The 14,673-nt window shown below is 27.5% G+C and overlaps 1 protein-coding gene across 1 annotated transcript in view; it reads left to right on the top strand.

Moving 5' to 3' along the window:
- The first annotated feature begins 1,295 nt into the window (after positions 1–1,295).
- Positions 1,296–14,673, top strand: part of LOC111039474 (melanocortin receptor 5-like) — a 113,534-nt gene continuing 100,156 nt past the window's right edge. Inside the window, exons 1-3 of the mRNA XM_022323016.1 lie at positions 1,296–1,303; positions 1,432–1,646; positions 6,111–6,303. Coding sequence (XP_022178708.1) covers positions 1,296–1,303; positions 1,432–1,646; positions 6,111–6,303 — 416 coding nt within the window. The remainder of the gene's footprint in view (positions 1,304–1,431; positions 1,647–6,110; positions 6,304–14,673) is intronic.

Here is a 14,673-nt window from a genome sequence, read left to right on the forward strand (position 1 = left end):
ATGATAGACCTCGCTTTGTTAAGCTTCTCCCTCAAATTAGCGTTCCAGCCGTGTCCGTTGGAGTTCTGCGTCGATTCATGGCTGCAATGGAGAGGACTTGCGACCTTTAGTTTCTTGGCGATCGGCTCGCTGTCAGCGGAGGTCTTAGCATATGTTTCCGCCGAGGTCAGGGCAAGCCGACTGCTGGTCGATGCATGGGACTGGTGGGTCTGGTCCATCGGGCTTCTTTGGTCTGGCATGTTGTTACCAGGGGCCAAGCCCCGGGTGTCTGGTGTGGTAGTTGGCTTCTCTTCCAGTTAGTTGCTGCTCCGGTCCGGGTTGCTGTGAAACTGGCGTTCAGAGCGCAGCGCAGTGGGTTAAGTAGGTCCTGCAGAGACGTTTCTGCGCTTGTGCGGCAGGGAAACGCTGCGGTAGGCTGTTGGGCAGGCCTAGCGCACAGGACCAGTTGCGGTTGGTCGTGGGCGTGTCTAGGCGCACGTGACTAGCTGCGGTTAGCCGGTGGGAAATAAATAATACTATAGTAGTAATTCTAGGGGTTGCATATTATGGATTACATTAATACAATTAAATATTTGTTCTGTATTGTATTTACACTATAGCATATCGATTTTAAATTAAGATTCCTGTGTTAATAAATTACAGTTATAGATAGATAATTGAGTTTTGGTCATGAATGCTCATTAAAAAATATAATTAATTCAATTTGATTCTTTATTTCTGTCCCGCTGATTAGCTTTGAAACCTAATAAACATTTTAATGAATTAATTATATACAGCCGTAATACCATAAAAAAACTTTTAATACAAATATATTTTTCTATTGAAGTTAAATTCGCGGTTATGGTAGTTGGTCAAAAATCTGAATTACATAGTGCGTTCAATTGTTTTTAAAATTAAATTTCCAAATTCTTAATAGGAATTTGATAAAAAAATTTTATTACATAATAATAATACTTGACCATTGAAAATGTTAGCAAAGTTTCCATTACTAACAAAACTTTTGGTCGTATTAATTATCATTTAACAAGTAATGCTAATAGTTCTATTGATTAAGTCAGTCTAATATTAAAATACTATAACAGCGAGTAAGTATAAGGTTCTAAATATTTAATACAATTTGAGTTAACGTTTACAGTTTTATAAATTACAAGATCGAAATATAACAAATTAATATTTATCAAATTCAGTTATTCATAATCAAGGTTATATATTTTGTGTACGATATATATAAATTTGTAATTATCGTATGTAAATGAGACGATATAAATAATTTTAATTTTTTTTTTAGTACCTATATGGCTATGTATGTCATGTAACATTTTGTGTTTACTATTTTCACTGATTTTACCATATTTTATGGTACCTAACCGTTATAATTATTACGTAAACGATGAATATTAATTATTTAACGTTTGTATATGTTTAATACAGATTCGTCGGTAGTTTAATTGCTTCCGATTTGCTGTCATCCACCGTTCTCGGTCCTTTACTGGTATCCGGTATAAAGACCATCAATAAAGCTCTGACCGTATTCGTGGCAACATCTACAATATTTTCAATACTTGTCATAGCAATGGACAGATACACAGCAGTTCTCAGCCCTCTCCATTACGCCACAAATGTCACTAGGCAAAAAAGTGTTTTTGGTATGTACCTTTCTGTCAATATTTGAACATAGCCGATTTGTGAGGATTAAATATTAAGTAAAATTTTTGGTGGGAGTATATTTAATTTTTTTTTTAAACTATTATTATTAAACAAGCGGGTGTGTTGAAATTGGGAAATGTGGTAATATAGATGTGAACAATTACAAAACGAAAAAAAAACAAAAAGCTTCCGTCGAGTTTATGCCTACTTTTTTTAAGCTCTAATTCTATATATTCGGCACGTTAGTGTGTTTGATAATACATATTATTTAATACTGATGTTAACAACGTAGATTCCATCAAGCTGTCAATTTACCCAAAAACTAATTATGGAAGCTTGAATGAGAAAATATGCTGGAGTCTCACGCGTCTGCTTAAAAAAAATATATCATAGCAGCCTTTTCATCCATGGTTTCATCCTTTAAAGACTAGTTTCGAAATTATTGTACAATACACCTTTAGGCTAAGTACGTATTGGCTATAACATTCTATCCAATCATGCATTAAACCTGACACAGTTCATACTCCATTCTGTACCCTCGACAACTTACTAATTAATTGTCCTATACTCTCTTCTCATTAGACTAAATTAAAAATAATTTTTATTAACTTCATTTATGCTCTCTTCTCTCTAATAATGTCATCATAATAAAGGCTGTACTCCATCGTTCCGTTTCCTATATTGTTTTCAACATTTAAAATATAATATGAATTTTACGTTTCATACTAATGTAATATGTTCTTTTAGTTGCTTAATTATTAATCATATCATTATAGTTGGGGTATAATAGTTTATGTTAATATTTTATAAATAATAATAAACAAAAATTATTAATAATGATTAAGTAAGCATGATATGATGTAGGCATGGTATTGACAACGATGGGCTGATAAAATTAACTTAAAAAGTGAAAATTTCATCGTACATTATCATCAATGCTCTAAATAGATGGGAATATTTTTTAATTATTATGTTGTACATTTTATTTAGGGAAAGAAGTATGTAGCTATATTACAATGGTTATTTTAAATAATGAATACATTTATTTTTGAAATTATTACTATCTATTCCGAAAACGAAACAGAATTAGAAATGTAAAACTATATTTGAATGATGATTAAGTTGTATTTAAATATAAACCCTACATAGTACACAAATATTTTGTGTAATGCATATTGCGTGGTAGTTTTAAAATCATTCATTAATAATGAAACTTTGAAACTTTATTGTGTTGTATAATGACACGTATATGATGTATATTTAAAGAGCCAGTTAATTATCACTTAAGTAATAAGAGTTTTAATTAATATAATTGATTATACTCAGTGTAAAAAATTGTTGTTTTCTCATATCCATATATTTAATATTGAAATTAAAAAAAAGATGGACAGCATAGTATAATTTATGAATTTATTGAAGAGCACTATATAATTATAGATTCTAAACAGAGTTATGCTATTACAATGATGTATTTGTGTGATGTTTAAAAAAGTTTAACCCCCTCCTCTGTTGCCTATTAAATGCATATATTATAAATTAACGTAACTTGTAAAGTTGTAACCATATTCAATTTAGAAGTCAGTGAATATTTTTTTTTCAAAAGCGTAGCCCATCAATGAAAACAAATTAACATAACAATTGTAGGAACAATAATTGAACATATTAAATAGATTTAAAAAAAATACCATATCATGTATATATTATATTATTACACAAGGCTATTCAACTTAAAGGTATCTGTCCAGTATGTGCAATAATCATAATTTAAATAATTAAATAATAACTGAAAAAAGTATGCATTTGTAAAAGTTTTTTAATTGTTGAAGAATTTTATTATGAGTTATAAAATATATTAATTTAAATATAATATATTGACCAACACATTTAACAATCAATGAATGAAATATCTGAGAATTTAAAATATTACTATTTTCATAGTGTTTTTGAACTGATTTAATTCGTTAGTTTCATACTATTAGGTTGTAAAATAAAATTCGGTTTTATCATTAGATAATTTTTGATTTGTTTTTAAATTTAAAACTATTAAAATAACAATTTAATATGTTTTGTGTCTATACTTAGTTATATTACCATCATCAGATTTATTTTGTTTAGACTTGGTCCTGATGAATGATGTTAGTAAAAAATTAAGATCATGCAATCAAACTAGGAAACTAGTAAATCCAATTTTTTTTAATATACAGTGATCCAACACGTATGCTCACCCCCTTTTTTTCTTTAATAATGAAGTTTTTCAAAATCTGATTTTTGGAATCTTAAAATATACTCAAAGACCATATTTTCATATTCTTGAGATTTTTTGTACCACTTAAGGAGTGTCTTGCAGCGATTCAAACTTTTGTTTTTCAAATGGGAACCTCATTTTTTTACTGTAAATTATTTAGCAGATAATTTTTTTGAGAATTTTGATGTATTGAAATCAAAATTCGAACGAGTAGTTTTCTAGTTATTACACATTTTGTGCTAAGGATAATAATATAGTTTATAATAGGGAAGAAGGATAATATGCTTATACAGTATATGGGTACGTTGTTATCTATAGTCTATACACATAATATAAAATAATACATCATTTTATATTTATTTAGTCTAACACTTAGGTAAATAGCAAGTAAAATCCTTCTTGATTTATTTAGTTATTTTTTTTATTCCATGTGTAGAGCTGTACAAGCATATCCCTATTATGGACTATTATCCTTAGTACAAATTGTCCAATAACTATGAAACCACTCGTTCGAATTTTGATTTCGATACATTAAAATTCTCAAAAAAATTATCCACTAAATAATTTTAAAAAAAAAAGTGGGGTCCTCATTTGAAAAACACAGGTTCGTATCATCACTGGACATTTCTTAAGTGGCACAAAAAATCTCAAGAATATAAAAATATGGTGTTTGAGTATATTTTAAGATTCCAAAAATCAGATTTTGAAAAACTTCATTATTAATGAAAAAAAGGGGTGAGCATACTTGTTGGATCACTCTGTACAGTAATATTCTGGGTAAATAAATGGTCTATTATTAATTCACAAAGCTAAAAAAAAAATTCATTTTATTTTATTTAGAAAATTGTATGTTTATTTAAAGTTTATCAGAATTTTAAATCATAGAATATTGTATAAGAAATGTTGAATTGGTAAGAACAGAATAAGTTTTTGGTAGGTAACTACCTAAATTGACTATGAATTAATTATAATTATAATTATATTCATGTTTTCGTATTCACTAAAATTGTTTTTAAATTATACGGATAATAATATATCACGCTTGATGGTTTTTCATATCATAATAATATGAGGTATTACTTTACATTTCGGATTAAACCATTGTGAGATACTGGACTCTACATTTTCAACGAGGCCCCTCTTAAAAAATATAGGTTAAATGGCTTATTAATTATTATTTTAGGATATACATTATACAACATACTTAAAAAAAACTCAAAAATACAACGAACATAACAATTTTTTCGTGCTTTACATTTGAAAATTCTTTGATAATTTTACTATGATTTAATACTTTAATTCATGTCGTGATTTAATTACGAAACTAAACTTGACAAAAAATGTCAAGTTTTGACTTTTGAGGCCTGGGGACCACGTCCTTCTCCTTTAAACTAACCTTTAATATTCGTGTAATTACTAAAAAACTGTCTGAGCGAGCGTGGATCATGTGTTTAGTGCAGTTTAACATAACCATTGAAGTATTTAACATACATAACTATACGTCCCCTCTCTACCATTTTAATTTATAGATTTTTTATGTTGAAATAAAATTATATCCTTCGTTGTGTAAAATATCTAATTATTATAATATTTGATTAAGTATTGTAAAATTATCTTAATTCTGAATGGTCTGTGGTCGTTTATTAAATTATTTTTATTTTGAATATTCTATACATAATTTTTTTGAGAATATTTGATCATAAATTAATATTCTTTCTTATCCAAGTTATGTAATCTCATCAAGATATAATTCTCTCGCCTAAGTCATTCATATTTTGGATCCTTCAATTTGATGTGTTTTATTTGATCGTGTTTTCTTTGAAGAGGCGAGGATTACTTTGTGGATGGCAACCTTTTAATTATTACATAAATTAAAGCTGTATACAATAAAATATTATAATAGCCGAATAAATTCAATTGTTATTTATACATTTTTGTTATTAAATTCTTTTATAGTATTTGTATATGTGTTTTTTGTTTTTAAATTAAAAATATTTATTATTATCATTTAGTTATCGTCGAGGTATAATAATGATAATACTAATTGCAGGGATCTTGATACATAATAATAACACAAAGTGAAAACAATGAATAGAGCATATAGAATTCTAATTCTTAAATAGCACAAATAATAACTATAGCCAATAAATACATGAATACATATTTTCTCATGTGTCTCAACTATACGTTTTTTTGTTAATTGACACTTGATGTTCAGTCATAGGTACGGTATGGAGTATATCAGCTGCGTTTGCGTCACCGATGTTATTCAAGGACTTGCTATTACACCATAAGTTTCCCGTGGCGATGATGGAAAAAACACATGGTGTGGTATTGTTACTGATCGCATTCATAGCTCCCTGTGCTGCCCTTATTTTGGTTTACTTCAAAATGTACGTGGCAGCTCACAGGTAAGATCAAGGTTATATTTGTAAAATAGTCATTTTTAGGTTTATATATTATTATAACATAATGATCCGATCGATCGGATTGTCTATTAATAATAATAGTATGTAGGATGAACACGGCCGCTGCGAAAATGAATATGCGGGGATAACTATTATAAAATATGTACTCACTAAATGAGAATGAAAAATCTCAATATTATAATATGCGTTAATAATAAATTGTTTTATGTTTAAAATCGTATTCATACGTATTGTGTGGATGTAATCCCACCGTGGCGTGCATACAATATTATTGCAGTTTTCGCTTAATATTATATAATATAAATTATAATATATACGTATGCACGTCCTCGCAACATTGTCACATCATAATAATGTATAATATAGTTTCGTCAGACATATTACTCTACTCGTGGAGCTTAAAAACGTTAATGATGTTACTTGTACGTGGTATACAAGTGTTCAATGGCGGTAGTAAAAGCTCGGATGTAATGTATGCTGGCGGCAACAACAACTATATTCTATGGAAAACGCGTGCCGCCGATGGCAGCCGACTAATTGAGTAAACCCAATAGCGGTGGCGTCGCCGGTGAGAATATTTCTCCGACCCGACCACCTGCGTAAACTATAGATAATAATATAGCAGGTAGGTACCTACATTCGCCGCTGTACCTATATTATAATATTTATTCATTAGGTATTTAGGTCAATAAATATCGTCTTAGAGATACCAATATATTTATAAATATCATATAAAGATTACATAAACGCGTTTTCGAATACAATATTATAATATATTATAATATTGTATAGGTACAAAGGGTAGTCGTCGAACATTTTTTTTTGACTTTGATTATAAAACAGTATACGTCGTCATAGCCCATAGGTAGATCGGTTATAGGTTAGGTATTCAAAGGTGTGAACGAATAGTAAATTCGTATTGGTCGATAATAAAATTGATGATGGGAAATCAATATTATTATTTCAATAGAATATATTTCCCCGGTTTATTTTATACCATCATATATTATTGTTTTCTGTCGTGTGTAATCTACATAATATTATTACATTATGTATATATAAAATCTCGTAAAATGTGTTACACATTTTGAATTCTATTTACGTTAAACTATAACGTAATAATATACTCGACCTAAATACACGATGCAGTGGCATGGTGAACGGTAATTTATTTCAGAGGCAATTGCCTCTGAGATTTTTCTTAAATCAAGGGCTGATTGGTAGCCGGTGGGTTCCCTAGTAAATATAATATGATTTACTTAATAGGTAGTCAGTAATTATCTGAAATATAATTAGTTGTATTAGATTAATATATTATTATTCATTAATATTTGGGATATTTGTAACTTGCCCCGGACAATTTTGAGTTTGCCACTTGCCACTGCACAGATGTAAAAATAGTTTTAAATTCTTTGAATATAAAGATTTTGTCGATCTTGGGTATGTATTGAGTTATAATATTTTAGTTAATAAGTAGGTACCTCCCTACAAAATTGGTGTTTCTATTAAAGGCTAATACAGTTGATAGTATCTTAGTGTTTTTTACTTGATCTCACTAGATGATAGCAAAGATAAAAAAAAATTAAAAATAGAGTACGTACTTAATCTTGTATCGTTACAATAATTATTTTATGAAATGGAATGAAGAAAGTAAAAAGTAACTTGAATACTAACAGTTCGATGAATTTCTTATTTTGCAATTATGGTGTTTATTATGTACCTATATCATTTAGTTTTTGATATAATTTATTTATAATTTCATTTTCTTCATTCATTTTTTCGAATACAATTTGTTATTTCAGTAACTTGTCGTATAGTAAGGTGTAAGTAAGGTGACTATGCGTTTTGGTAGCAAAATTAATCATGTTATTTTTTTTTCTACTCTATAGAGTCTCTAAATATTTCATGAGAAACTTGAATGACAAAATATAATTTGTATATATGTTATATTAAATAATCGATAAAGAGGTTTTTTTAAATTTAATTTAACTAATATTTGATTTAATATACATTTAAAGTGTGTAAACAAATATTGTTAGCTTAAAGTACATTTTTTTTCATTTATGCTTTTGTTGCAAAGGGTATTTTATATTCTTAATAGGCTTTTATGGGCCAACATCCAATTGCCTCCACCAATCCCTATCTTGAGGCAGTTTTCTCCATTGTTCATTCCCAACCTCGATGTATTATTGGTGATCCTGTCTTTCCATTTCTGTCTGGTCCATCCTCTCGGCCTTTTTGTGTTCTGTTTCCAAATTGTGGCCAACCCAATGAGGCCTTCAGACCTCCACACATGTTCAGCCGATCTCAGTCTACTAACTGCTCTCAAGAACTCCATATGTTTGTTTAGTTTGGTTATTGACGTTTCTAAATACTCATTACAATTAAAGTTTTATACAAATTATTTTAAACATAATACATGCATGTTTAAATGATTATAATTACATGTAATATAATCAATGTGTAAAAGTTTAAATATTTGAGTTGTACTTATTAGTATAATATATTACAAACTATGAGTTTAGAATCAAAGGTGTTACTATAGCTTCAAACTATAATATCATCTTTCGTGATGAATGATTTAAAATGACTATCAAATCTAAAATAGAATAATAAAGTTATTTTGTATTAAGCCTTGAAAATAAATATTTGTATTATGATGTATTCGATGATATACAGTGTGCTAATAAATTGTATATTATGACATAAAACTATCAAAAGCTTCAAAACTCATAATAAAAAAGAAAACAATTAAATTAAATTAAAGGTAATAATTATTCTTGGTAATAGAGGTAATATTTTACAACATTCTTTGTATATATGTCGTAATTTCCGTGTCTGTTTCTTGAGAAATTATCCATATTGTGTAATTATGCATTGTATAAAACACGAGTGCTAAGAGTGTAACATATAGTTTTAGGCTTTTTTTAGCACTCAGCAAGATGAAGTTTAATAATGAACTATTTAAATATTTTGTTGTTTGATTTTTTTAAAGAAATTTAATTCATCAATGATAGAATAACTGAATTCTGTATTTGCATAGAATCAGTGGCTTTTAAAGAACAGTCTGACTTGTCACTTGGGGGTGATGGAGCGAGCGAAGAGAAATGAGTGTCTAAAACATTATTGAATACGTCTTTCTCAAAGTAGTTAAGAAATGTTTTATTTATTCTTTATGTTCCCTATTTCTTAAAATCGGTAAATGGCATTATATATAAATATAATTCTAAAAATTCGAAATAATCTGTAAGGTAAATTATGAAAAAATAGTTTTTTTTGTATTTTAATTAAAACATTCAACAACTTTTAAAAGTAAAAAAGAAAAACTAACAATTATTAATTGGACTTTTGGATTGCAAAGGCTTAATAATGTAGGGAATTAAGTAATTACTATGTTGTTCCGGAATTTAATAAATTAATTTAGTTTGCTTATACTGTAGGAAGTATTGTAATTTGATTGTATACTTCGGACATTAGATATAGGCGCCTACTATCTATACATGAAATAGTATTTATAAAATTTGCTGATACTTGCTGCAAGACATACAAATAAACAATAATACTTATATTTGTTCTAGTTTTGTTGAAGGATCATTTTATATCCTCATCAGTTCAAATGTATGAAATTTCTCAATTGTATGTATATCAACTCCAAAGCATTTCATAGTAAAAACTTAGTTTTATATAGTTAATATGCATAGGTTTAAAGTAAAATATATGATATTGTGTAAAGGTTGAGTCACAAGTGTGTTGTTGACAATAAAAAGATATTTTCATACAGGTAAAATAGACCTTTGAGTGTACACATTATACATAATATTCATTTTAAAGTGTTATAAAGTTTTGACGTTCAAAATTATTAGATACAATTTAAAAACTGAAGTATAAATTTGAAAATAATAATATAATTCTAAAGTTTGTTTTAAATAAAAATATATTAGTTTGATGAGTTCCAAGTAAATTTAAATATGTCAAAAAATTTATAAGTAAAAACAAGAAAAAAATCTTGCATATTTTGAATAAAAAGGTATATTTTCAAAACAATTTAATTGTGCTAGTTAGTTTTAAGAATTATTAATAATGATTACTTAACAAGAAAAGTAGGTACATACAATATTGTGAGATTCTATAATAGAACTGAATACTGTATACATTTAAGAGCTTAATTTGTATTAGACGCTCTGTAGATAATATATGTGGATAGGTATTTAAAATAAATTGAAAAAATATATATACTGTGTATCAAACAATATTTATCGATTTCAATCAATAAAAAAGTAAAAAATATTTTCATATAACAACAGATTTGTTAGTATTTAAGTAATACAAATTTGAATTTAAGTTTGAATTTCTTTTTTTTGGCTACAGTAGGTAGGATTCCTATTTATGCATGATTCACTAAAGTAAAGATGTATTTTCTTAAAACTAAATGTCTTAATAATAATGTTTGAATTTTATTAAAATTATATTGATAATAATTAATAATATGTTCTTCAAATATGCCCATTGCCCGTATTATTCAGTTTGAACGGCTTCACTAGAATCAAATGTGTTAGAATCGACTCTAATTTTTAGGCCATGAGATACAATATAATTATTTTTGAGTTTGGAATAATACTATAGATTTTAAGAGTTTTAGTTCTTTGAAAATATAATTAAAGTCAAGTAGGATAATAATAAACACTGCGGTTATGATTATCACCAACAGGAAATGTTTGAAAGGTTGTTTGGACCAATCATAATTGTGTATTAAATAATATATACTGTACTTTTGTCTTGCAGGGTACATTAAAAAAAAAATCTTACTTTATCTGATTATCGACGTTTGATGATCGGACGTTGACAGTTAGAGACATGGTTAATCATGATTACATACAGCTTAAATACATGTTATGGTCGACTCTCGATACGCTAATTTCGTTGGATAAAATGAAGTGAAAAATCTATCTCAGTGATAATATAAAATATAATATTATGTAGTGCAAACAGTAAAAATATACAAGTCGGTATACAGTAAACTTTTCGACGAGTGATTGAGAATCTACTATAGGTAAATGTAATATGATTTTTATATTAAATACATAAAATTGGTAGAATTTTGATCATGATACGTTGACATAAAGTATATGATCAATATGACAATAAAACTTTTGGAAAACAAATTTAGTACATTTTTCTGAAACTTTATAAAAATCGATGTAATCTAACGGGCTTAAGAATTTCCCTGTTGGATTAACAACACTTCAAAAATTTCGAAATTCCCCGAGGTTCGTATACAAATATTAGAGCATGTACGACAATAATACTACAAAACACTTGTAGGTATTTAAATTGAATTAAATACTAAATATATTATTAGTTGTTACGAATTACTTTCGTCTCAGGGGGGTGTGCTTCATTATTTTTAATTTAAACTTTATGGTACATAAACTTATAGTATTTATAAAGGATTATAACTTACGACTGTTGTAAGGTTTGTAGAAAAAATTGTAGAGGTTTTTTTTTTTATTAAACCAGAGTTTGCTTAAATTTACTTTTATTGCAATTAGTTGTTTTTAAGATTTTTTTCGGAAAAAATCTCGATAATTTAATAAAATTACCTATCAAACTATCAAAGTACAATCTGTATAGTTGTATAAAAATCGTTTATCTATTTTCTTGTATACAAAAAAAAGAAGGTTTCATTGTAATTAACTACAACTTGATAGTTCTTTTCCTAAGTTTAGCCTGCATTAAATTATTTATTTTTGTTATAGTTTTTATTTTTTGCGATTATGATTATAAATCAATTTTTTTATGGGCTGGTTTTATTTCGGAATATTTATTTTTTAAATATTTTGTTGAGAAATAGATTTAAAATAATCAATTCACTGTAGATAACTGTTGGATTGCGAGAGGCTCAAGAAACAAAAACAATGACCTTTTAATTATAGCCGTACAATTATATTTCATTAACATACATACATTTCAATTGATTCGTTTAGTGCAAGTGACTACAAAATATTAAGTAGTTTATTTTTTATAATAAGAAAAAAAGATTGAAGTTCGACATTTTCGTTTATTACTTTACTAATATTTATTTAAATTTTATTTCATACATCTTTTCAAATATTTAAATAATTTATATTTATTTTTCAGTCTGTTTTAAAATATTCGGAAACAATATTCTTATAATTCAAAATTATATTGAATAAAATATTATGATTACTTTATTTTTTTGTTTTTTTAAAATAATTACTAAAAGATAATTGATATTTGTATCTGTAGTTAATAAACAATTATTCATGAAATGGGACAAAAGAAAATGTCTTGTAAACTTTACAACGTGCGTTTTTTAATAACTTGTAATTATTTTTCCTTTGTGCTTTTTTGCTTTACGTTTAACATATTATTATTGTAACTTTAAGCATAAAAAAATTCCAAAGATTGCTCAACAAGAAAAAAGCTTATTTTTTCTGCCTCATAGTATTTTTACTGGTTATTATTCGGGCTAAATGTTATAATATGGCTTATATCTATATATTATAAGGTTTAAATTGCGTGGTTATTAGCCGGCGTGGCTTGACGATTACATTATTTACATTACAGTTACATTGTATTTAAGTAGGTACATTAAATTACGTTTATATATTTATATTTTGTGTATTGACTAGGTACCTAGGTAGGTAGTAGGTACTTAAATTATATATTATTAAATTATATGACAGAGTTCAGTCTTGTTGATGCATTTATTAGTTGTCCGGATATCTCAGAAGTGGGTGAAAGTCCCCATACAGTGTTTCGGGTTTCCGGTGATTCTGTTTGATGCATATTTCATTGTAGATAGGTACTATAGTAGTACAAATGCCACCATTTGAGAAGTATATTGTGCTTGGCTGTAATAGTTGTTGCGCGAGTGAGGGCATGCGAAGGGATCTTCCTTGGTCATGAGATGGCAATGTGTCATTCGGGTGTGGCCTCTCAGTGGAGACAAAATATTACCCTTCGGTTATCTCGTATGGTTTGGTTAATAAACCATGGTTTGTAATATAAGCTAATCGTAATAGAATACAATGGTAAACCTCCACCGTGAGCGAGCTCACATCTATAATAAATACAGAATTTAACTATTTTACAAAACAATGCACGTCACCTCAAATATACAGAAGACGCCTGAGCAGCATATTCTAATAACACAAGATGCACCATAAGGCTTCTAGTTTCTACAACATGGATGTTTCCAAGATCGAGAAAAGAGTACGAGTCTCAATAATCTTTGTAAATGAATAAATAATGTACAAATTATTCAAAATAAATACTCAATTTTTACAGCAGACGCAACAACTAGCCTGAAAGCAATAATTGAATAACTGAGGAATACCACATGAAATATAGTATCATACTCAGAAATTCGTTGAGCACAATCAACAATGTTAAAAACAATTACAACAAAGGTTAATTATTTAAAATCGTAAATCCCAATCAACACAAAAATGTAATCAAATTGGAACTAATGGCCATTGCTGACAATTTTTATTTTTATAGATCAATAAAAAAAAACTTATCTTAGGTAAATACTACTGATATAATCATCATAATATCTGGAATATATATACATTAATCCTGATAAATACACATTTAATTGAAAGATTGTAACTACATATTTCTTATATTAGTATTAAAAGAACCCGGATTTCAGTACAAAATTAATTTACTTTAATAAATTTAAAATAAATTTTTTTTTTGAATGCTCTGATGAAACAATGCATTCCATGTAAGTATGTAAAATTTGTTACATGGAATGCTTTGTTTTCAATGTCAAAAGTTGAGCATATTATTTTTATTTTTTAGTGCATATTTATACATTCTTTGAGTTTTAGTGTACAATTAGGTAATTTATTAAAATATAATCCTTAGAAATTGTTGTTAGGTTTAAGCTTTAAACGTTTAATTCAATGCTCACAATATATTTTAAGAGCTGGAGTAAAATCCCTTAAAATGAAACTTAATCTTGATTATATTATAATGTTATGTTGGATGTTCCAAATGAAACACCTTTAACACGATATCGTTAATCAATAAAATCACTGTAAATGAATCATTTAAAATTTTTAAAATTTTAGAATTATTTAACTCTCTCAATATGCATTAAATTGATTTTTAAAAACCATTTTGAGATAAACTAAAATCCGGACTCTAACTATTATGATTATTTCAGTAACTTATGAATTAAACCATTTCAAAGAATTTTGAGTATTTTTAAAGAATTTTAGCTGTTGTTAAAAAAATATAGTTATTATATTGGGTGTCTAAAATTAAATTAAGCCTGATTCAAGAACCTCAACATTTGACGGGGGTATTATGAGTGTTCTA

Source organism: Myzus persicae, unplaced genomic scaffold (assembly GCF_001856785.1).
Source record: "Myzus persicae strain clone G006 unplaced genomic scaffold, MPER_G0061.0, whole genome shotgun sequence".
NCBI classification, from domain to species: domain Eukaryota; kingdom Metazoa; phylum Arthropoda; class Insecta; order Hemiptera; family Aphididae; genus Myzus; species Myzus persicae.